The sequence below is a fragment of the Podarcis bocagei genome (genome assembly GCF_964188305.1).
Source record: "Podarcis bocagei genome assembly, chromosome: 1".
Lineage (NCBI taxonomy): Eukaryota > Metazoa > Chordata > Lepidosauria > Squamata > Lacertidae > Podarcis > Podarcis bocagei.
In genome coordinates, this window is record NC_138125.1 from 128469397 (window position 1) to 128492125 (window position 22729).

The 22729-nt window shown below is 44.6% G+C and overlaps 2 protein-coding genes across 6 annotated transcripts in view; both read right to left on the bottom strand.

Moving 5' to 3' along the window:
- LOC308579575 (caspase-8-like) overlaps positions 1-20605 on the bottom strand; it is a 32210-nt gene extending 11605 nt beyond the window's left edge. The window contains exons 1-5 of one of the 2 annotated variants that reach the window (XM_081180580.1): positions 20504-20605; positions 6229-6572; positions 4656-4755; positions 2915-3050; positions 521-585 (exon numbers count right to left, since the gene is read on the bottom strand). In XM_081180580.1, the coding sequence (XP_081036706.1) occupies positions 521-585; positions 2915-3050; positions 4656-4755; positions 6229-6542 (615 nt within the window). In that variant the 5' untranslated portion in view covers positions 6543-6572; positions 20504-20605. Of the gene's footprint in view, positions 1-520; positions 586-2914; positions 3051-4655; positions 4756-6228; positions 6573-9905; positions 10192-20503 lie in introns of those variants that run through there. The other variant, XM_081180579.1, reaches the window with a different exon arrangement.
- Positions 19309-22729, bottom strand: part of CFLAR (CASP8 and FADD like apoptosis regulator) — a 39535-nt gene continuing 36114 nt past the window's right edge. For all 4 annotated transcript variants that reach the window (XM_081180864.1, XM_081180867.1, XM_081180866.1 and 1 more), the window contains one exon: positions 19309-20737. In XM_081180864.1, the coding sequence (XP_081036990.1) occupies positions 20602-20737 (136 nt within the window). In that variant the 3' untranslated portion in view covers positions 19309-20601. The remainder of the gene's footprint in view (positions 20738-22729) is intronic.

A 22729-nucleotide genomic window follows, 5' to 3' on the forward strand; every position in this document is an offset into this window, starting at 1 on the left:
CCACGGCGACCCGGAAGTAACGGAGAACGTTACTTCCGGGTTTCGCCGCTCGCACATGCGCAGACGCGGGTTGCATTCACTTCAGGATGCAAACGGGGCTCCGGAACGGATCCTGTTCGCATCCAGAGGTACAGTGGTGCCTCGCAAGACAAATAGAATCCGTTCTGTGATTCTCTTCGTCTAGCGGTTTTTTCGTCTTGCGAAGCAAGCCCATTGAAGGATTAGCGGATTAGCGCTATTAGCGGCTTTTAGCGGCTTATCTGCTGATCGGATCAGCTGATAAGTGGCTTAGCGGCTTAGAAAAAGGGGGGGCAAGGGAAAAAAACCAGCAGGAACTCGCAAGACATTGTCGTCTTGCGAAGCAAGCCCATAGGAAATTCGTTTTGCGAAGCACCTCCAAAACGGAAAACTCTTTCGTCTAGCGAGTTTTCCATCTTGCGAGGCATTTGTCTTGCGGGGCACCACTGTACCACTGTATAACAAAATGATAGATAGAAGGAAATATTTTATTGCAGCATACCTTGAGTAAATAAAATCCACCAGCACCAGGAGAGGGCAGAGTTTCCGTGCTTTGTTCTTTAGACTCTGTCGGTTACAAGGGATGAGAGAACAAAAAAGGTTGAGAGCCACGCCTTCCTTTGCCTAGCAAGAACTAAACTACGTAACAGGAATAATCGGTACAGATGACTGGTCCTAGAAGACTGCTATAAGAATTAAGCTGAGGGAACTCCAGGTAGTCAACTATCAACAAACAGAACAGAACGGAAGGCTTTTGCGCAGCCTGTCTCCATTTGGCCGCCTCTCCTGGTATGTCCCACAAAGGACCTTACGGTCTTCAAACAAAAACATCCTGAAGGTCCCAGGCCACAGAGAGGTTAGGCTGGCCTCAGCTAGAGCCAGGGCTTTCTCGGCTGTGGCTCCAATCTGGTGGAACGCTCTGTCACAAGAGACTAGGGCCCTGCGGGACTTGACATCTTTCTGCAGGGCCTGCAAGACAGAGCTGTTCCACCAGGCCTTTGGCCAGGGCACAGCCTGACTCCCTCCTTTGGCAATCTTCACAGAACTTTAGCCTAATGGTTGCCATCAATTTGAGTTGAATTAATTTTAATGAAATGATTTTAGAATGTTGTATTATTTTATTGTTGTTAGCCGCCCTGAGCCCAGCTTCGGCTGGGGAGGGCGGGATATAAATAAAATTTATTATTATTATTATTATTCAGATGTTGTTGGTCTCCCAACCTGCACCAGACCTAGCCAGCATGGCCAATGTTGCCAGTCTGCAACTCCAAACACTACTAGTTTAGTTGAAATTCCTGTACTGCAGGGGGTTGAACTAGATGACTTTCAGGGTCCCCTTCCACCTCTACAATCCCTATGATCGCTAGCATGACGGCTGGGGCTTATGGAAGCTCAAGACCAAAACTTGTGAAGGACCACTGTGGCGTTTGCCCTCCTAGGTGACATCATGCTGGGTCATAAGGAAAGGGTTAAATGAGTGTGAAGTGATTGACAAGTGGGAACCCAAGGGGAGGAGTTAAGAGTTAGAGTTAGTGTTGTTGAGGGTCAGTCGGGTGTTAAAGAAGGGAGAGTGAGGATATGTCTGTGGGTTGGGATAGGTTGATGTAAGAGAGTGAGAGAATCTGTTATGAGGAGTCAGATAGACGGGATAATTACCGTATTTTTTGCTCTATAAGACTCACTTTTTCCCTCCTAAAAAGTAAGAGGAAATGTGTGTGCGTCTTATGGAGCGAATGCAGGCTGTGCAGCTATCCCAGAAGCCAGAACAGCAAGAGGGATTGCTGCTTTCACTGCGCAGCGATCCCTCTTGCTGTTCTGGCTTCTGAGATTCAGAATATTTTTTTCTTGTTTTCCTCCTCCAAAAGCTAGGTGCGTCTTGTGGTCTGGTGCGTCTAATCTTATAGAGCGAAAAATACGGTAGTTAGAAGTTATTAGGAAGATATATGCCGGTAAGGAAACTAGTATTAAGAAACTGACAAGAAAAACTATCTGAGAAAACATAAACTTGTTAAGGCTTATAAAATAAACTTGTTTATTTGGTTTAATGTTAAAAACTGTCTGGACTCCGTGTGTACCCGAGAGAAACGGGTTGGTGGCAGCGGGGAAGCAATCACAGTGGTGGCACAGGGATCAATAGACCGTCAAACGTCCGGGAACCCTGTGTGATCGCCACAACCACACATTCCTCGTCATCCCCGCCCCCAGCCGTAGCACGGATGATAGGTATTTGATTTACCCTGAACACAGAGGATTATTATTCCTGTTTACATACAAAGAAGTGAGACAGATAGCCGAGTGGTCTTGAGCAAGTCGCCCAAACTATAGGGCATTCATCTCCACAACCCCATTTCCGTTTCAACATTCACATCTCTCGTAGATGAGAAGCTCTCATGTTAGAAAGTCAGCGGGGGAACCAGGAGCGAGTTAGGAACGAGTTCAAGATTTCTTAAGGCAGATTAAACAAAAAGGAAATGTATCCCATGATTAAAAAAAAACAAAAGAAACAAATTGGGATCAGAAAAAGTGAATGATAAAACACTGATTCATTGATTTAAAACACAGGTGAAAAGTAACGGATGAATTGGCCGATCCAGGTATAGAGGTTTTTTTTATAAGGGGGTTAACTTCCCCCCTTCTAAAAGGGAGGAAAGTGTGTTGTGCTCTTTTTGTGATCCCTCTTTTTGTTATAAAAACTTAGCCCTCTTCTACCCCACTTTACAGCGAACCTGGCAAGGCCAAATCTAACACATACCCATTTTTAAATTGGGCCTTAGTTGCATTGCCATTATCAACCTACACGAGACAACGCCAGTAGCTACTGTCTGATAAGATAAGAGGAACAACTAAGTTCATTTTGGTCAATTTGTAAGGAGATGATCTACTCAAAATTAGACACCTTGTCTTTCTTTATATGCTGCCAGTATTTTCAGGAGTTCGGGCGATATCTTATGACAGGTTTCTTCCAGCAGAGAGATATTGGTCTCCGATATAAGGCATTGCTTCTCCAGGCAAATCAACAGTTCTAGAGCAGACTAGGAGAAAAAGTAAACACAATAGCTGAGTCCTTGCTTATATCTCACGCCCCAGCCAGGAATCACCAAGTCTTTCTACATTTTAAGAGAAGTGTTTCTCAGCAACAACAAACTCCCATGTGTTTCCTGTGCTCCCCAACCAAAGTGACGAAATTATTCTGAAAGCCAACACAGAACAGGCCAAATAAATCCCTGCAACTTTACAGACCTAGTCTTTTTTTAAACACTGAGCATCTCAGATGGTATCAGGAGCAGCCAGAGTCACGTGTAGGTCAGCATTTTTTTAAAAAAAAGTGTCCGTACAAGTTAACTCTTTAGTCAATGAAACCAAAGCAGTGCAGGCCTATTGATCCAATGAAGCAATTGTGAGGAGTGAAGATCCCAACCTTCTCAATACTCTCTAACGTTCCTCCTCTCCAGGGTCATTCCCAGTCGCATTTGTAATAGTTGTTATTGCCCCAGTATACCCGAAGGAGCATCTCCACCCCCATCGTTCAGCCTAGACACCGAGGTCCAGCGCCGAAGGCCTTTTGGCGGTTCCCTCCCTGCGAGAAGCGAGGTTGCAGGGAACCAGGCAGATGGACTTCTTGGTAGCGGCGCCCGCCCTGTGGAACACCCTCCCACCAGATGTCAAGGAAATAAACAACTATCTGACTTTTAGAAGACATCTGAAGGCAGCCCTGTTTAGGGACGTTTTAAAATTTTGATGTTTTATCGTGTTTTTTTATATTCTATTGGGAGCCACCCAGAGTGGAGAAACGCAGCCAGATGGAAGAGAGAGAATTTTATACAATATTCTATGCAATATTTTAATGTTTCGTTTATTTATTGCTTTGTGAGCCGCCCAGATAACTTCCATTATGGGGTAACTATATAAACGTAAGAGGGAAGCAGGTGGCGCTGTTGGTTAAACCACAGAGCCTAGGACTTGCCGATCAGAAGGTCGGCGGTTCAAATCCCTGCAACGGGGTGAGCTCCCGTTGCTCGGTCCCAGCTCCTGCCAACCTAGCAGTTCGAAAGCACGTCAAAGTGCATGTAGATAAATAGGTACCACTCCGGCGGGAAGGTAAACGGCGTTTCTGTGCGCTGCACTGGTTCGCCAGAAGCGGCTTAGTCATGCTGGCCACATGACCCGGAAGCTGTACACCAGCTCCCTTGGCCAATAAGGCGAGATGAGCGCCGCAACCCCAGAGTCGGTCACGACTGGACCCTTTACCTTTACCTTTATATAAACGTAAAAATAATATAAATATGTGCAAGTTGCCATGTTTTCACACAGTGAGTTTATCCCATAATGAACAGGCATGTCTATGTTGCAAGTTCTCCGTGACAGAGAAGCAACGCACATGCTCAAATGGGCTTCTTCTTTCTCTTTACTTTGTGACATGATCCAAAGTTTACCCAAATGCCCTCCAGAAGTCACAGACTACAGCTCCCCGCAGCCCCATCAGAACATTTGAAGGTCACCAAGTTGGGGAATGCTGTCCTGCTGCTCCTTTCCTTAACTCTCACACTGACCATCACAGTACAGTTACAATCTTTCTGGGCATTTCCCCCAGCCCACTAGAATAGAACTATTTTTAAAAGCCCTTACTCTTTACTTACATCAGTGGATTGCTTCTTTGGGATATGGTCCCTCAGATAGAACACAGCAGTCTTCACATGATCCTTAGTGAACCCTTCTGACAAATCATACAGCATCTGCCTGTGTGACAAGAGTTTGGTGAGGCAATTTAGTGATTACTATCTAAGCCAGAGGGACGCGGGTGGCGCTGTGGGTTAAACCACAGAGCCTAGGGCTTGCCGATCAAAAGGTCGGCGGTTCAAATCCCCGCAACAGGGTGAGCTCCCGTTGCTCGGTCCCTACTCCTGCCAACCTAGCAGTTAGAAAGCACGTCAAAATGCAAGTACAGTGGTGCCTCGCAAGATGAAATTAATTCGTTTCGCAAGTTTTTTCTTCTTGCGAGTTTTTCGTCTTGCGAAGCACGGTTTCCCATAGGAATGCATTGAAAATCAATTAATGTGTTCCTATGGAAACCGCTTGCCAGGCTGGCGGTGCGGAGAAGGGCTTTTCTCCCCACCGCAAGCCTTCAGGACAGGTACGGGAACAGAGGGGAAGGGGCGCAGCGCTTCTCCTCTGTTCCCGGGGCTTGCGGTGGGAGGAGGGTTTTTCCTCCCCACCGCCAACATTCAGAACAGCATTCTGAATGTTGGCGGTGGGAAGGAAAACCCTCCTCCCACCGCAAGTCTTCAGGACAGCCATCCGAAGGCTGGCGTGGGGAGAAGGGCTTTTCTCCCCACCGCCAGCCTTCGGAGCAGCCTTCCGAAGGCTGGCGTGGGGAGAAGGGTTTTCCGCCCCACCGCCAGCCTTCGGAGGAGGTCCGAGGACAGTGGGGAAGACGCGCTGTGCTTCCCCGCTGTCCCGGAGATTTCCCTATGGGCTTTCGTCTTGCGAAGGAAGCCCATAGGGAAATTCGTTTTGCGAAGCGCCTCCAAAACGGAAAACCCTTTCGTCTAGCGGGTTTTCTGTCTTGCGAGGCATTCGTCTTGCGGGGTACCACTGTAGATAAATAGGTACCGCTCCAGCGGGAAAGTAAACGGCGCTTCCGTGCACTGCTCTGGTTCGCCAGAAGCGGCTTAGTCATGCTGGCCACATGACCCGGAAGCTGTACGCCGGCTCCCTCGGCCAATAAAGCGAGATGAGCGCCGCAACCTCAGAGTCGTTCGCGACTGGACCTAACGGTCAGGGGTCCCTTTACCTTTACCTATCTAAGCCAGGGATAGTCAACCTTTTTATACCTACCGCCCACTAATGCATCTTTCTTGATGGTAAAATTTCCTTACTGCCCACCAGTGCTCGATGGAAGGAGGATTCAGCTTGTGCCATAGAACCCTCTACCGCCCACCTAGAATCCTGAAACGCTTTCAAGTGGGCGTTAGGGATCCGGTTGACAACCCCGATCTAAGTCTTAGAAACCTGGCTTCCCAACCACCACCACCCAACCCAAACATCCACAGAACCAGAACTCTCTGGTGGCAGCTGTCCAGGTTCAAGGTCTCCCCACCAAACAGCTAGGAAATAAATAAATAAATATGTTTTTATGCCCACCAGAATGAAGGGAACATATCAGCCAATGTTTTTCAAGCAGAACGGCATCTTCAGAAATGGAAGACTCACCGATATTCAGATACTCTCCCTCTTCGAGGCAGATCTCTTTCAACTGCATCTTTGGTATAGCCAAGCTTCGCCAGCAGGCTGATATTCTTAATTCTATAAAGAAGTTCTGCTACTATAAAGTTGTCTTCCTCGTTTAGTATGTCTTCGTTCATGAGATAATTGAAAAGATTGTGTGCCGACTCCACAGTTTCCAACTTCTTCCAGGGGATGAAATCACGGCAGAAAAACTTAAAAGCCTCCAAATCTTCGCTTCCCATGTTCTCATCAATTTTCAGAAGATTCCAGGTCAGCTCTCGACTGTCGCTGTTAATCATGATGGCGGCTTTTGTCAGGCTCTAAGATTTCTAAGAAGGGAGAGAAAAGCAAGCAAGGAGTTGGTGTTGAAGGAGAAACCACTCGGCAGCCACCAATCCACAATCAAACAACAACAACAACAACAAGTATTGGGAATTAAGTAAAAGCAGGGATCTAAACCATGCCAACGGAAATTGCAGCAGCTATTTCAGTTAGATATAACAAACACTTCTTGTTTTTTAGAATAAATGCTTATAGCTTATGAAGCAATATCCTGCAGTCTTTTGAAGAAATATCCTGTTCTTAAATTCACACACACACACACACACACACACACACACACACACACCCTGTGAATAACTGCAAATGTTATTCAGTATATCTGAAGGAGGGTCTCCACCCCCATCATTCTGCCCGGACGCTGAGGTCCAGCACCGAGGGCCTTCTGGCAGTTCCCTCACTGCGAGAAGCCAAGTTACAGGGAACCAGGCAGAGACCCTTCTTGGTGGTGGCGCCCTCCCTGTGGAATGCCCTCCCACCAGATGTCAAAGAGAACAACAAGTACCAGACTTTTAGAAGACATCTGAAGGCAGCCCTGTTTAGGGAAGCTTTTAATGTTTGATGTATTACAGTATTTTAATATTTTTTTGGAAGCCGCCTAGAGTGGCTGGGGAAGCCCAGCCGGATGGGCGGGGTATAAATAATAATAATAATAATAATAATAATAATAATAATAATAATAATAATAATAATAATAATTATTATTATTATTATTATTATTATTATTATTATTATTATTATTAATGCTATGTCAACAAATTCTACATCAGTAGGGGTGTCAAGTAATTTTTTGATAGGATGCCTGAAACAAATTCTGTTAAAATGCAAGAAACAGACACCTGCTTGAAGACCTCAAGCCCAGAATTCTTGTGACAATGACTCAATGGGTCACCGTATCAAGTTAATTTGGGCATGTAATCCGCCACACCAAAAGCATTGGGTCTTTTAAATAGAAAATAATGCACAACAATAAGTAAAAAAAGAAAGAAACTAACAAAGAATTAAGTTGTAAGGCATGAATAAGAACGAACTGTCGGTTTTCAGTCTGGAGATAAAAGTCTGATTAAGAAATTCACCAGTTCTCTAATGCAGCAGAATCAAGGCCCGAAAGAAGGAACCAGGCCAGAGAAAATATCTGGCAGAACAACAATAACAACAATAGCAACACAGTCCTCAACAAGCTTACCTGAAAGTTTCATAGGATGTGCTCTCACATCCCTGTGCATAGGTAAAGGTAAAGGTAAAGGGACCCCTGACATTAGGTCCAGTCGTGGCCGGCTCTGGGGTTGCGGCACTCATCTCGCTTTATTGGCCGAGGGAGCCGGCGTACAGCTTCCAGGTCATGTGGCTCTAAATAGGCTCTAGTAAATCCCAGTGCACGTACTCTGTCAACTTATTTTAGGTGAGATAGCCCTGAGTAATGAATATACTCTAGTCTTCAATGACCCTTCAGGTATTGTGTGGAACTGTTGTACCAGTGCTGTACACAGCCTACTATAACTTTTTGAAGGTCTTAATATTAATATGGGTGACCAATGTTTGCTCTGTGCCAATCTCCCTGCAAGTTAAAAAGGTAAAGGGACCCCTGACCATTAGGTCCAGTTGTGACCAACTCTCGGGTTGCGGTGTTCATCTCGCTTTATTAGCCGAGGGAGCTGGCATACAGCTTCCGGGTCATGTGGCCAGCATGACTAAGCCGCTTCTGGCGAACCAGAGCAGCACACGGAAATGCCGTTTCCCTTCCCGCCGGAGTGGTACCTATTTATCTACTTGCACTTTGACGTGCTTTCAAACTGCTAGGTTGGCAGAAGCAGGGACCGAGCAACGGGAGCTCACCCCGTCGCGGGGATTCGAACCACTGACCTTCTGAACGCCAAGTCCTAGGCTCTGTGGTTTAACCCACAGCGCCACCCGCGTCCCTTCATCCCTGCGCATACGGCAGCCCGATACTTGGCTTTCCAGGTCCATGAATTGCAGGGTTTGAACTAAAGGACTCTTGGGGGGGGGGGCGTCACTTCTAACTATACAATTCTATTCTAATGCTGCAATCCGACTCTCAAACGTCCCTTTGAACTTATAAGAGAGGGTTGGGCTCCAGGGTGAGGGGCACCTCTCACTTCCTATGAACGGGCTCAGAAAATGATGGGGCCACAAACTTTCGCTCTTGGGGTGTGCTCAATGTGGACACCCCAAAACAGTCCCTTGGCATCTCCCAAGGCCCCTTAAGCCTCCTGATTTTTGCAAATTTTAAAAGTTTGATTTATTTCACTTTTCAGATGCAAGCTCTAGCTTCCTATCTTACTTTCTTCTTCCCGAAAGCCAAAGAACAGTATTTGTGTGTGAGTGTGTGTTTTTAAAAAAGCAGGGAAACACGTGTTAAGTGTTTGGGGAAAGTATTTAGGAGGCCTGCATGTGTGATTATTTTGAAGGGCTGTATGTACTTGTTTGGGAAGGAGGGTTTGAAATGTTTCCTGTTGAAGTTTGGGGCCGAGTTCGGTTTTTTTGCTTTTAAGAGATCTTTTGCCTGAGTGGGTGTGGGTGAACATATTTTTTTTGGAGACAAGAGGAAATGTGACAGCGACAACCCCTGTCTTTAGCAAATAACACTTCCGGCCAACTAAAACTAAAACTAAAATAAAGGCCGCTCCTGATAAGCCAGACAGCACATTTTGATCGGTTGATTAATAATTTTCTGTATGAAGAAAAACCGGAAGAGGGGAGTTGCCATCTTAAGCCGTCTGAGGGGAAAAAGCGTCTTCTAAGATGGTGTCTAAAGTGCCACCTGATTATAAAAATAATGTGGGGCACCCCTTCAAAAAACAACACCCAACCTATGTTTTATGTAGATGCAAATGTAGGTAGATTTTGATGAACTAAGCTTCTTCTTCTTAGGTGGTAACGGAGGCAGGAAAGATCCTGACCCAAGGGGCACAACTTGGTGTAGCACTGTAGATCTTCACTGGTTGCCTTCTAACCCCTTACCTGGGAGTAAGTCCCCTGAAGTCAACAGGACTTACTTCTGAGAAGTCACAGCCAGGCTATCCTAGTTTCGCTTTGCTATTGACTCAGCGGTGCCTGGTGGATGGGGAAACGAGATAACCTGATTTCCTGGAAAAGGGGCGGCTCGCCGTCGGAAGGTGGGGTGCAAGCCGCTTAATTGCGATTATAATTAATTGTTAGATTTGAACACACACACACACACACACACACACACACAGAGAGAGAGAGAGAGAGAGAGAGAGAGAGAGAGAGAGAGAGAGAGAGAGAGAGATATCTCCGGGCAGTTGGCAGCGCAAACCTCCCGCCCCCCAAAAAAAACTTACTTTTTGTTTCTAAAGAAGACACCCAGCCAGGCCTCCCGATCTTTCAACATGAGTTTCTGGGCTTTGAGATCTTATAAAGTTCAGGTGCCGGAGAAAGGAAAACAAGACAAGGCGCAGGATCGGAGCGGCGGAGGAAACTTCGCCCAACTTCGCCCCGATTCCCACCGAGTTTAGCAAAGAGGAATCGCGCAGCCGCCGCTCCACGCTGCCTCCTGCAATTCTTTTGAATTTCCTGGTCCGACCCTCGCTCCCTTGCTTCGTCTTGCCCTGCGCGGCCGCACGTAGACAGGGAAGCACCACCCACTCAACTCATACGGCCCTAAAAATAAAATTATTTCCGCCTGCTTGACGGGAGTTCCCTGAGAAAGCAGCCGCTGGATGTTGCAATATATCAGGGACATTCCCCGCACAGAAGGGCAGCGGGGGCTTTGCTGCTAGCTTGCGTTTCCCTTTAAAGAAATCGCCGCCTTCTCTTAATTTTGTAATAAGACACGGAAGGATGGGAAGGAGCCCCCTGTGATTGCTTCCTTGCTCCTGGGAGGTTTTGGGGGTGTGTTTTTTTTGCAAAACGTGCATTTAAAATGTGCTCAGTACTGGAAACGTAAAGCATTCTTTGTTGTTCTTATGATGTGGGATTTGTTGAAATGGCGTATGTTTAAGAGGTGGCCGCTTGCTAAACATTGCTAAACTTTTTAAACATTGCTAGGGAGTCGCCAGCCTTTCGGGCGGGGGGGGGGGCGACGACACATGCTTGATAAGTTAGGGAACTCTCACGGGTGCAATTTCCCTTTCCCCTAAAACCAAACATGCCCAGGCAAGTTTCCCAAATCACCCTCCCCCCCCTCCAAGCCAGATCCTTCTGAGATAAAGGTAAAAAGTCAAATCCATCCCATCGACAGCAGATGTCCTTGAATTCGCACGATTCCTACAGTGGTGACCTAAACGTCCCATCAAATGCCGGATTTACGTAAACAAGCTATAGCTTAGGGCCCCACTCTCTTGGGGGCACCCAAAAAAATTAAAGGAAAAAAAAACTGGATGTACATTTCCAAGATATAAGATAAAAAATGAAATAAAACCTACATAGAGCAACAGTGTTTTGTGTTGTGTAGGTTCCTATGATGTAAGTAATGCCTGCTAGCTTGCTCCCTAAAATATCACTGGTTTCTCTATATAGGGTGCCAACATTTTGCATGTGCAAATGGCTTTAGATATCCATTAGGGCCATAAATTACCATATATAGTGTTATAATAATTTTAAGGTCATATATATAGAGAGAGAGCGAGTGTGTGTGTGTGTGACCTTAAAATTTATTTATATATATATATATATGTGTGTGTGCGTGAGAGATGTTCATAAATGTACCAATCAAATATGTAAACCACATGTCAGAAACCCACAGAAAACTCCTGAAACCATTTTCTCTCTCCCAAAATGACCTCAAATATTTCTCTGCAAGGTCGAAATGGGAAATCTCCCCATTGTCTCTTTGCTCACAAATCCTGTCTTCAGGGCACGTTTAAGATATGAATAGGGTGTGAGCCCAGTAGTTATCATAACAAAAGAATGGCCAGGCTCCCGGGGTAATCCAGTCAAGTGACAATTAACAGGTAACCTGGCAGACATCATAAAAACAACGCACTCAGATTTCTGCCTTTTCTGTGATGTAGGTATGATGTATCTAGGGGGTGGTCTTGGGCTACACCCCTTCTGTGATGTATGTATATATGTATGTTTCTGGGGGTAGTCTTCTCCACGGTGGGCAATTTCAAATGTCTATGGTCTCTCCCCCCCCCCCACTGCCTGTGGGGGGAGCACCCTTTAATAAAGATCAGGCTTACTAGCTGCTTTGCTTCTCAATATTTTTTGGTTTGCCTCTTGTTATTTTCTCCTACCAATAGCGAACCTATGTAAGGACTCTATATGGGCTCTTGGGTACCCCAAAAGGGAAAAGGAGCAGTTTTTATTTTTATAAAAATAGCATGCATTCAACACAAAAATCAGTAACAATTTGTTGTTGACAAAGGACAGCTGGGCATATAAAGTGCCCCATTATCTTCAGTAGCTTAGGGCCTCATCAAAACTAAATCCGGCCCTGCACATCACATTGGTTTCCTTCCACTGCCAGAACAGTAAAAATGGATCTGGCGGATTTAGGACCTGTTGTTGTTTATTCGTGTCCGACTCTTCGTGACCCATGGACCAGAGCATGCCAGGCACTCCTGTCTTCCACTGCCTCTCACAGTTTGGTCAAACTCATGCTGCTAGCTTCGAGAACACTATCCAACTATCTCATCCTCTATCGTTACCTTCTCCTTGTGCCCTCCATCTTTCCCAATATCAGGGTCTTTTCCAGGGAGTCTTCTCTTCTCATGAGGTGGCCAAAGTATTGGAGTCTCAGCTTCAGGATCTGTCCTTCCAGTGAGAACTCAGGGCTGATTTCCTTCAGAATGGATCGGTTTGATCTTCTTGCAGTCCATGGGACTCTCAAGAGTCTCCTCCAACACCAGAATTCAAAAGCATCAATTCTTCGGCGATCAGCCTTCTTTATGGTCCAGCTCTCACTTCCATACATCACTACTGGGAAAACCATAGCTTTAACTATATGGACCTTTGTTGGCAAGGTGATGTCTCTGTATGTAAACAACCTCAATTCACAGTTGTTCCTCCAAGCTCATGGATCACGGAAACGTACCTTGAGAACATTTTCGCATAGTCCTGGCTCCCCACCCTTGGCCACACCTTGACGTGTTCTTTGTAGTTAGTTAGTTACCTGATTGCTTATCAGCGATGACCCTGAATCTAACTCTGTGTGTTCTGCTGCCATTTGAAAGCACTGCATTTGAAGCGATACCAAGGATGTCTGGCAATAGTTCACACTTGCACCTGAACCATCATTCACCTATGTCAGGTGTTTCACAGGTGTGCCTCTTTCTGTTGCGAATGGATCAGAGTGGGTTCATATATCAGGCCAACTGGGTTGTTTTGGGGGGAGCAGGGCTTTTTAAATAAAAAAATATTTATATCTTAAAGCTGTGGGGTTGCGAACCCCCGGTACAGACACCCGAGCAGCGGCGTAGCGTGAGTTGTCAGCACCCGGGGCAACGCAAGTAATTTGCGCCCCCTAACCCGGGGCAAGGCAAGTAATTTGCGCCCCCCCAACCCCTAACCTACGAGTTGCCGCTGGCGCTGCCGCGCAAACAACGCTGCTTGCCCGGAGGAGGATGGAGGCAGAAGCAGCCGCCGCCTGTGGCTGGGCCGAGGGGATGGCGGCGGCGGCAGGGTGCAGAGGCTGCCCGTGCCCGGCCAGGCGTCGGTGGCGGCGTCGGCGCTGCTGCAGCGGCTGCTCCTCCTGCGAGCAGTGAGCGGAGCGCAGCCACAGCGACGGCGGGGGGCGCGCGCGCTAGGGCGCAAGGCTGGCGGTGGCGGCGGGGAGCCCGGCCGAGGAAGGAACTTGTCCCTTCCCTCTGGACTCGCGCCCCCCCAGATGTTGCGCCCGGTGCGGTCGGCACCCCTGGCACCCCCCACGCTACGCCACTGCACCCGAGCTGATCTCCTAAGCATTTTTTCCTACTCTTCCCCCATTCTCAAAAAGAAAACAAGGAAAATAAATAAATAAATAAATAAGCAGATTGGGTGCATTGAGGTGGGTGGAGCCCAGTGCCCTCTGGGGGATGCAAGTTTCCCCTCTTCTCCCACCATCTGCACCCCCATTCTTCAGCCCAGACACTGAAATCCAGCACCAAGTGCCTTCTTCTGGCAGTTCCCCCACTGAGAGAAGTGAGGCTACAGGGGACCAGGCAGAGGGGACATTCTCAGTAGTGGTGCCCGCCCTGCGGAATGCCCAACCATCAGATGTCAAGGAGATAAGTATATAACCTTTAGAAGACATCTGAAGGCAGCCCTGTATAGGGAAGATTTTAAAGCTTTAATGCTTTGAGTTTTTAAATTTTTATTTCCGCTTTTCAGATTTATACGTATCACTAGTTTTACAATCATTTTAATATTTCAAAGCTTCACTTCCTTCCCCCTCTTTCTGCAGTTCATTAAATTTATTTTTAATATCTTCTGTATATCCAAATTAACTTAATTTGCTTATTTATTCATCTACTTTAAATATATACTACACAACTGCAGGTTGTTACAATAACCCTCCCAATGTTCTTATCTGTTTACAATTTTTCTGTAAATATTCAATAAACCAGTTCCATTCTTTTATAAAAAGTTCGTTATCTTGATTTCTTCCGGTAAGTTTCGCCATTTCTGCATATTCCATAAGTTTTTGTATCCATTCTTCCTTTTGCTGGGACTTGTGCTTCTTTCCATTTTTGGGCAAGTAAAATTCTTGCTGCTGTAGTAGCATGTATGAATAAGTTTCTATACAGTTTCGGTAGTTCTATCCCTATAATTCCCAAAAGAAAAGCTTCTGGTTTACGTTACATTCCAATAGGTCTCTCTCCAATTGTGATATTTGTTCCCCAAACCCTTGTATCCTATCTTTCTTAAATATGTCATTCAAATGATTATATTATATCCATGTGGTTAATTTCCCTAATAATTCCTTAAATTCTTTTAATTTATACTCTCCTCCCTCTTGTTTTAATAAATTTCTATAAGTTGTCCACCCTTCTATCATATTCTTTTTCTTTACCGCTTTCTTCCAACAATGAGAGCCAATGTAGTGTTTTACCTCTAATAAATGCTTGTATTTATCCCATACTCTCTACAATTTTTTCCTAATTATGATTTGTAAGTCCTTTATGAACTTCACCTTTTCATACAATAAATAAGCAAACATACTGTCATGACCTTCTAAGTCTAGAATATGTGAGTTCTCTAATGTCACCCATTCCTTCAACCAATAAAGACAGGATACCTCATAGTATAGTCTCATATCTGGCAGGGGACAACCAACTCTTTCTTTTGCATCTATCAATATTTGATATTTTATTCTCAGTTTTTCCCCTTGCAAATTTATTTAGAAATATCTTTTTTGCCATGCGTTGAAACTGTCTGTCTTGCCAGTCACTGGAATCAATTGAAACAGAAATAACATTCTTGGTAATACATTCATCTTTATGGTCCACACTCTACCTAACAGCGAAAGATTCATTCTGTTCCAAATTTCTTTTAAATTCTTTCTCAGATTTTTAGATAGATATCTTTATTAAAATTTATATTGTTTGTTGTTACCCATACACCTAAATACTTAACCTTTCTTTCCATCTTTAAACCAGATACATCTTGCAATTTGTTTTTACTCTCATCATTCACATTTTAACCAAGGGTTTGGTTTTATATTTATTAATCTTAAGACCTGCTACCTTACCAAAAAATGTTATCTCTTGTAATGCTTTTGGGATTGACTCTATTGGTTCTTCTACAGATATCACCATGTCGTCTGCAAATGCTTTTAATTTATATTGTCTCTGTCCCACTCTTATGCCTTTAATATCTTGATTACATGTTAATCTTTGTGCCAATACTTCTACAGTGGTGCCTCGCAAGACGAAATTAATTCGTTCTGCGAGTTTTTTCGTCTAGCAAATTTTTCGTCTTGCGAAGCACGGTGTCAGAAAAGTTTTGGAAAAGCTTCAAAAATCACCAAAAACCTCAAAAAAGGCTACCACACCGTGTTCTATGAGTTGCTCCTCGAAGTCAAGTCACAACTGTATTAACGGTGTTAAGAAAAAGGAAACAAACTTGCAAGATGTTTTCGTCTTGCGAAGCAAGCCCATAGGGAAATTCGTCTTGCGAAGCAGCTCAAAAACGGAAAACCCTTTCGTCTAGCGAGTTTTCCGTCTTGCGAGGCATTCGTCTTGCGGGGCACCACTGTAAAACTATTACAATAAGGTTCAATGTTTTATCATGTTTTTATATATGTTGGAAGCCATCCTGAGTGGCTGTGGCAACCCAGTCAGATGTGATACAAATATTGTTGTTGTTATTGTCATCTGAGCACTGCTACCTTTGTTTGTTTATGCAGTAAGCCCAAATCTTTCACTTTTTTAAATTATTAATTATTATTATTATTATTAACAATAATAATAATAATGATGATAATAGAAAGAGGAGGGTTGGGGGGATGTCTTTGGCAGTCCCACCTACCATTGCATCCAGTATTTGTTGATTATATGTGATTTTGGCTGTAGGCACAATCCCTGGAACTTAACCTCTGCGTAAGTTGCAGTTTGGGATGCGGGTGGCGCTGTGGGTTAAACCACAGAGCCTAGGGCTTGCCAATCAGAAGGTCGGTGGTTCGAATCCCCGTGACGGAGTGAGCTCCCGTTGCTCTGTCCCAGCTCCTGCCAACTTAGCAGTTTGAAAGCACACCAGTGCAAGTAGATAAACAGGTACCGCTCAGGCAGGTGTTTTTGTGTGCTCTGGTTTCCATCACAGTGTCCCTTTGCGCCACAAACACCGGCTGCCTCGGCCTGAAAGCGATATGAGCGCTGCAACCCCATTGTTGTCTTTGACTGGACTTAACTGCCCAGGAGTCCTTTACCTTTTACCTTTTTTTTACTGCAGCCCTTGTGTGCATATGGTGGTAGTGGGGAGATTCTCCCCCTCGTTGTTAAAAATCAACAAGGAAATGAATAAGGAAAAGGATAGGTTTGCAGATGTTGTTGCCTTAATATGAATAATCATTCAACCCAGTATTATGTACATTCATAAGAAATTCCCACTAATTTCAGTGGGATTACTTCTAGGTATCTGGACAGGTTTGCAACCTTACAGTCGGATCCCACATGAGTTATTTCCAAAGAGGCAGCTGTAATATTGCCTGCTGCAACAAAAGGAACAGAAAGTATTGTGGCACCCTACAGATGAACGTATTTATTATTTTCATCTTTAAAGTGGCACAACAATCTTAGCACAACGAACTTCAGCATGCTTAAGACTCAAACTACAGTGGTACCCCGCAAGACGAACGCCTCGCGAGACGAAAAACTCGCAAAACGAAAGGTTTTTTCGTTTTCGAGTTGCCTCGCAAGACGAATTTCCCTATGGGCTTGCTTCGCAAAACGAAGCTTGCCCCGGGGACAGCGGGTCTTCTCTTTTGAAGCAAGGGGCTGCGGGGAGATCGCTATCTCCCCGCAGCCCCTTGCTTCAAAAGAGGTCCGGGGGCAGCGGGAAGCGACGCGCTTCTTCCCCGCTTCCCCCGGACGTCTTTTGCAGCAAGGGGCTGCAGGGAGATCGCTATCTCCCCGCAGCCCCTTGCTTCAAAAGAGGTCCGGGGGCAGCGGGAAGCAAAGCGCTTCTTCCCCGCTGCCCCCGGACATCTTTTGCAGCAAGGGGCTGCGGCGAGATCGCTATCTCCCCGCAGCCCCTTGCTTCAAAAGACGTCCGGGGGCAGCGGGAAGCGACGCGCTTCTTCCCCGCTGCCCCAGGACCTCTTTTGAAGCAAGGGGCTGCGGGGAGATCGCTTCTCCCGGTGCTCCGAAGCCGGGCGGGGGGCAGGGGACACCTCCCGCCGCCGCGGGGACACCTTTTGAAGGCAGGCGGGGGGGAGCAAAGACTTTCGCCCCCCCCACCCGCCTTCAGAAGAGGTCCAGGACCTCTTCTGAAGGCTGGCGGGGGGCAAAAGTCTTTGTCCCCCCTGCCTGCCTTCCCAGGGGCTTTTAAATCGCCCCGGACAGCGGAGAAGTCCTCCACTGTCCGGGGCGATTTTAAAATGCCGCCTGCCAGCATTTTAAGATCGCCCGGACAGCGGAGAAGTCCTCCGCTGTCCCGGGGTTTTTTAAAATGCTGGGGGTGGGAAGAAAAGCCCTTGTCCCCCCCCCAGCCTTCAGAAGAGGTCCGGGGACAGACTGTCCCCGGACCTGGTCTGAAGGCGGTTTCCCTAGGAACGCATTAATTGATTTTCAATGCATTCCTATGGGAAACCGTGCATCGCAAGACGAAAAAACCGCAAGACGAAGAGACTTGCGGAACGAATTAATTTCGTCTTGCGAGGCACCACTGTACCTAATTCTGCATAAAAATTAAGGAGCGAGCCTATTACCAGAAGAGGCACCTCAGAGATCCTGTAACACTGAAGTACTGTCAAGTGACCAAAACAGGAAAAATTCTAGCCTTTTAAGGCATGTTAAGAGAGCAGTTTATTATTTAACAATGAGTCTCTTAAGACAAGATTCAATTTAATATCTGAAATACTAATATAATACCTGAAATATAATAGTTTAATATTGGTTATAGGAGAATAGCCAACACTGACTCCCTGTTCCTCCCCAGCCCCCTGCACCTACCACCCCCAAAACTGCTCTAGAGGATTTTCCAACCCTCCAGAGCAGATCTTGAGAATGTATGAAGGATCTAGGAATTGGGGCGGGGCGTGTGTGTCCCATTGCACCAGCAGAAGTCTGATGGGCTGGTAGATATTCCCAGCTGGGTATCACTCATAACAGAGCATAATTTTTAGAATGTCTACAAATATCTATTAGAAATCCCCAAACTTTAGTCAAGGAAGTCATACAAGCGGAATACAATAAAGTATGACATTTGCACACCCCTAATATCTAGTTGCATTTCCCATTTGGTCTTTGCCATGTTCCCCCATGAACCATCATTTGGCAACTAATCCACAAACAGTTTTGTGCTACGTCACAGAAAGCCTACTCAAAAACACTGGATTCAATGGGGCTTAGCCCCTGCCCCCAAGTATGTGTTATTAAGACACCGCCCAAGTTATGCAGAATTAAGGTATACTTAAATCCCTTGAAATCAATGGGACTGAAAAAGGCACTAACTCTGCAAAGGATGTACACCTGGAGCCTCTTTTGTTCATAAATGGAGTCGTTCTCATATCAAGGATGTGGACCCCCAGATGTTGGGACTTCAATTCCCATCAGCCCCAGCCAACACAGTCTACGTTCAGGGATGATGGGAGTTGTAGTACCAGCAACATCTGGAAGGCTACAGGTTTTCTAAATTAACAATGGGTAATGTAAGAGCCATTTAAAAATAATTAAAAGGTTCTAGTCTTCTCAGCCCTAGTCTGCCCATGCTTATTGAGTAGCAAATTCTACTGAGTTCAGCAAAACTTATTCCCAAGTAAGGGCATGTACTGTTTTAGTCTAAGATCATGCTTAAGTGTGAGATGAAAAAAGTACCAAAAAACCCTGATCATTGGTTTTGCTCAATTTCCGACATTGCACAGTCTCATTTCTTTAAAGAGAGAGAAATAAATGATAAGATACTGAATTATACTAAAATTCATTTTGAAAGCTACAATATTAGAAACCAATTTGATTGTTATCTTAGTAGAAAAGTGGAATGCACATATTAAATAAACTTAAATAAATTCATGTAAAAGAGCATTCAAGCAGTCATTTAGAAAAACTGGGCTTCTTTAGATGCCATTAGAAAGAACTTTTCAAACAGAAACAAATTAACAGGGAATAATGATCAAAAAGAATCTTTAAAAAACAGCAACAATCAAATGTGTAGGTGAAATACACATATCTGAACAAAATAACCAATATAAATAAATATATTAATAGTACATGTCCGAGTCTCAAAACCTTGCTTCTAATTAATAGTCAAGCAACAATCAACAACAGAAAACACCTTCCAATTCAATTCACCATCAAGGATAGCAGATCAATCTTCCCCCGACCAGGAACAAACAGAACTCTTCCTATTTTCCTGTCACACCACCAGAATGTTCAATTTTTAGTCTCCTTTTTTTTTTTACAAAAAAATTAAATAAAAAAGGGACTACAATTCCCATAATCCCCAGCCAGCCCAGCTAATGGTCAGGGATAATGAGAGTTGTAGTTCCAACAACAATCTGGGGACACAAAGATGAAGGGCAGTTTACCACCCATGTGAGAGTTTATTTAATCAGCCATTAACACAAAGAGATGAAGTCCCAGTAAGAATAGTGCCGTCCCAGTTCTATGCGACGACAGAGCTGTGGGCTGTCTGTACTTGGTAGAAAGCTGGTTTTGTTACTTTGAAGTTCTAGAGATGTGGGATATTTTGGGGTACACGCAAGGAAGATGCTAAATATCGCCCAAAAGCCGAAAATTCTGCACACACACAATTCCAGCATGTAGGTTTCAGAACTTTGGCCCTGCAGATGTTGCTGTACACCCAATCCTTGGCCACTGGCCATGCTTGCTGGGGTTTGATGGAAGTCCCTAGCACCTGTTTTTAGATCTTCAAGAACAACAGAAAGAGCACAAAAACAAGGCCCTTGTTCTGCCAAGTTTCTTTCCCCCCGTAGCCTTTACACCAGATTCTTTTGACCAAGAAATAGTGCTCCCTTCCATTTACGTGGCTCAACTGAGCCACATCCTCAGTTTATTGTCGCTGCCCCATGACTCTCCACCTGTGAGTTCAGACAGATCTATGGTGCCTAAGGCCTGCACCTCTCCTTTCCATTGACCTTGCACCCACCCCCAAGTGGAAAAAAGGGCAGAAGCGAACTCTCAAAAGGGTTGTGAGAAAGAAGTTTAAAAATGAAGAGGTGTGATCAGTAGTGAGGTCTATTAGTCTTCTATGTTGCGTTAGATTATATTGTCCTTTAACCCAGCATCTATCTATCTGAACTTTGGGAGCCTGCTGGCTCAAAGAAGGGACAAAATCCTACCATAGCTGGTGGTTCTTGACCTTACAGGGGGAACCAATGGATGGCATTCAGAGGGAGATCTCCTAGGGCACACCTGCTGCGAGTTAGGCTTGGCGTATTTAGGTGTCAGAGAGGAACAGCTTTTTCCTTAGGGTATGCTTCAACATGACAAAATACTGTTCCATGGGGTGAGTCCTGTTTCGCGAATAAACTCTGTTGTTCAGCTCCACCAGGATATCCAGCAGATGCAACTTCCTGTAAGGGAAGAAGGGGGAGGAAAAGAGTGACAGTTGTCAATAGCCACATAGCAATCTGCAAAAAAATTTTGCTCTGTAAGACGCACCAGACCGCAAGACGCACCTAGTTTTTGGAGGAGGAAAACAAGAGAAAAAAAATTCTGAATCTCAGAAGCCAGAACAGCAAGAGGGATCGCTGCGCAGTGAAAGCAGCAATCCCTCTTGCTGTTCTGGCTTCTGGGATAGCTGCGTAGCCTTCATTTGCTCCATAAGACACACACACATTTCCCCTTACTTTTTAGGAGGAAAAAGTGAGTCTTATAGAGCAATAAATAAGTTAATTTCCAGATGAACAGCTCTTGACTTTGCCATAATATTTTGGCAACTGGACATAGTGGAGCGTATCACAATTTAAGATGGTGGGCAGGTAGCTGGGGTCTCACCTGCACTGTGCTTTGCAATATGCTCCATAAGCAAAGCAAAAAGGCGGGGTGGGGGGAGGAAAGAAAAGGAGATTGTTTTTAAAAATGAGGAAGAGAGGCGGGAGCTCAGAGCTCCTTTAGACACCCCTTTACAATGCTCCTGGTTCCTCTCTCCAGTGCTATAATAATAATAATTTATCTCTTTGAATAATAATAATTTATTATTTGTACCCTGCCCATCTGGCTGGGTTTCCCCAGCCACTCTGGGTGGCTTCCACAAAGACCAAAAATACACTAATATATCATACATTAAAAACTTCCCTTAAGATGTCTTTTGAATGTCAGGTAGTTGTTTATCTCTTTGAATAATAATAATTTATTATTTGTAATGGCTAGAACATGGGTAGGCAAACTAAGGCTCGGGGGCTGGATCCGGCCCAATCGCCTTCTAAATCCAGCCCGCGGGTGGTCCAGGAATCAGTGTGTTTTTACATAAGTAGAATGTGTCCTTTTATTTAAAATGCATCTCTGGGTTATTTGTGGGGCCTGCCTGGTGTTTTTACATGAGCAGAATGTGTCCTTTTATTTAAAATGCATCTCTGGGTTATTTGTGGGGCACAGGAATTGGTTCTTTTTTTAAAAAAAAGTCCCCCCCCCCACAAGGTCTAAGGGATAATGGACCGGCCCCCCGCTGAAAAAGTTTGCCAACCCCTGGGCCAGAACATTGGCTTTTTAAGTGAAAGCAGTTCCTTAGGTGCCGAAATTCCAACGGATCAGAAAAGACTATTTATGTATGCAACAACAGCCTATGCGACAACAGCTGCTCGGATGTTACTTGCCCAGAGATGGAAAGAAGACAGAGAAGAATGGCAAATTAAGTTGATTGGACTATGTCAAATGGGCAAAAATGACCGGGAGAATCAGAAATCAGGAAGAGCAAAATTTTAATAAGGAATGGGGGAAATACATAATTTACCTTAAAAACCATTGTAAACAATTAAAACCACTAGCAGGATTGGAATAACACTTGTAGTTCAGTGTTGAATTTTGGGTATACACTATGCTGTTTTAAATGTGCATTTTATATTTGACTTCACTTAGCAATGTTTTCTTTCAAAATGTTTAAGATTCTTTTTTTCCCATTAACTTTGTTTGTTTTAAATATGTATTCTGTAGTTGACCTCCTTTGTAATGTTTTATTTTGAAACCTTTCATTTCCTGTTCATTATGTTGCTTTGACTGTATACTTCATATTGGACTTTCTTCAGAAATATTTGATTATGGATTGTTTTTACTGGTGTTTAATATGATGTAAACCGCTTTGAGATTTTTCTTAAAAATATAAGGCGGTATAGCAATGAAATTAATAATAGTAATAATAATTTAAAAGATTTGGATGAATAGAAAAGACACAGGAGGACAAAGTTAATACAAGGACCCACAAAGGGGAGGAGGGAAATTCAGGAGATACTTTGAAAATCTCTTTTTATGTTGGTTGTTGGATAATCAATTGTAAATTTCTAAAATCTGAAGAACTAAATAAAGTTATATATATAGATAGATAGATCGATGATAGATAGTGAAAGCAG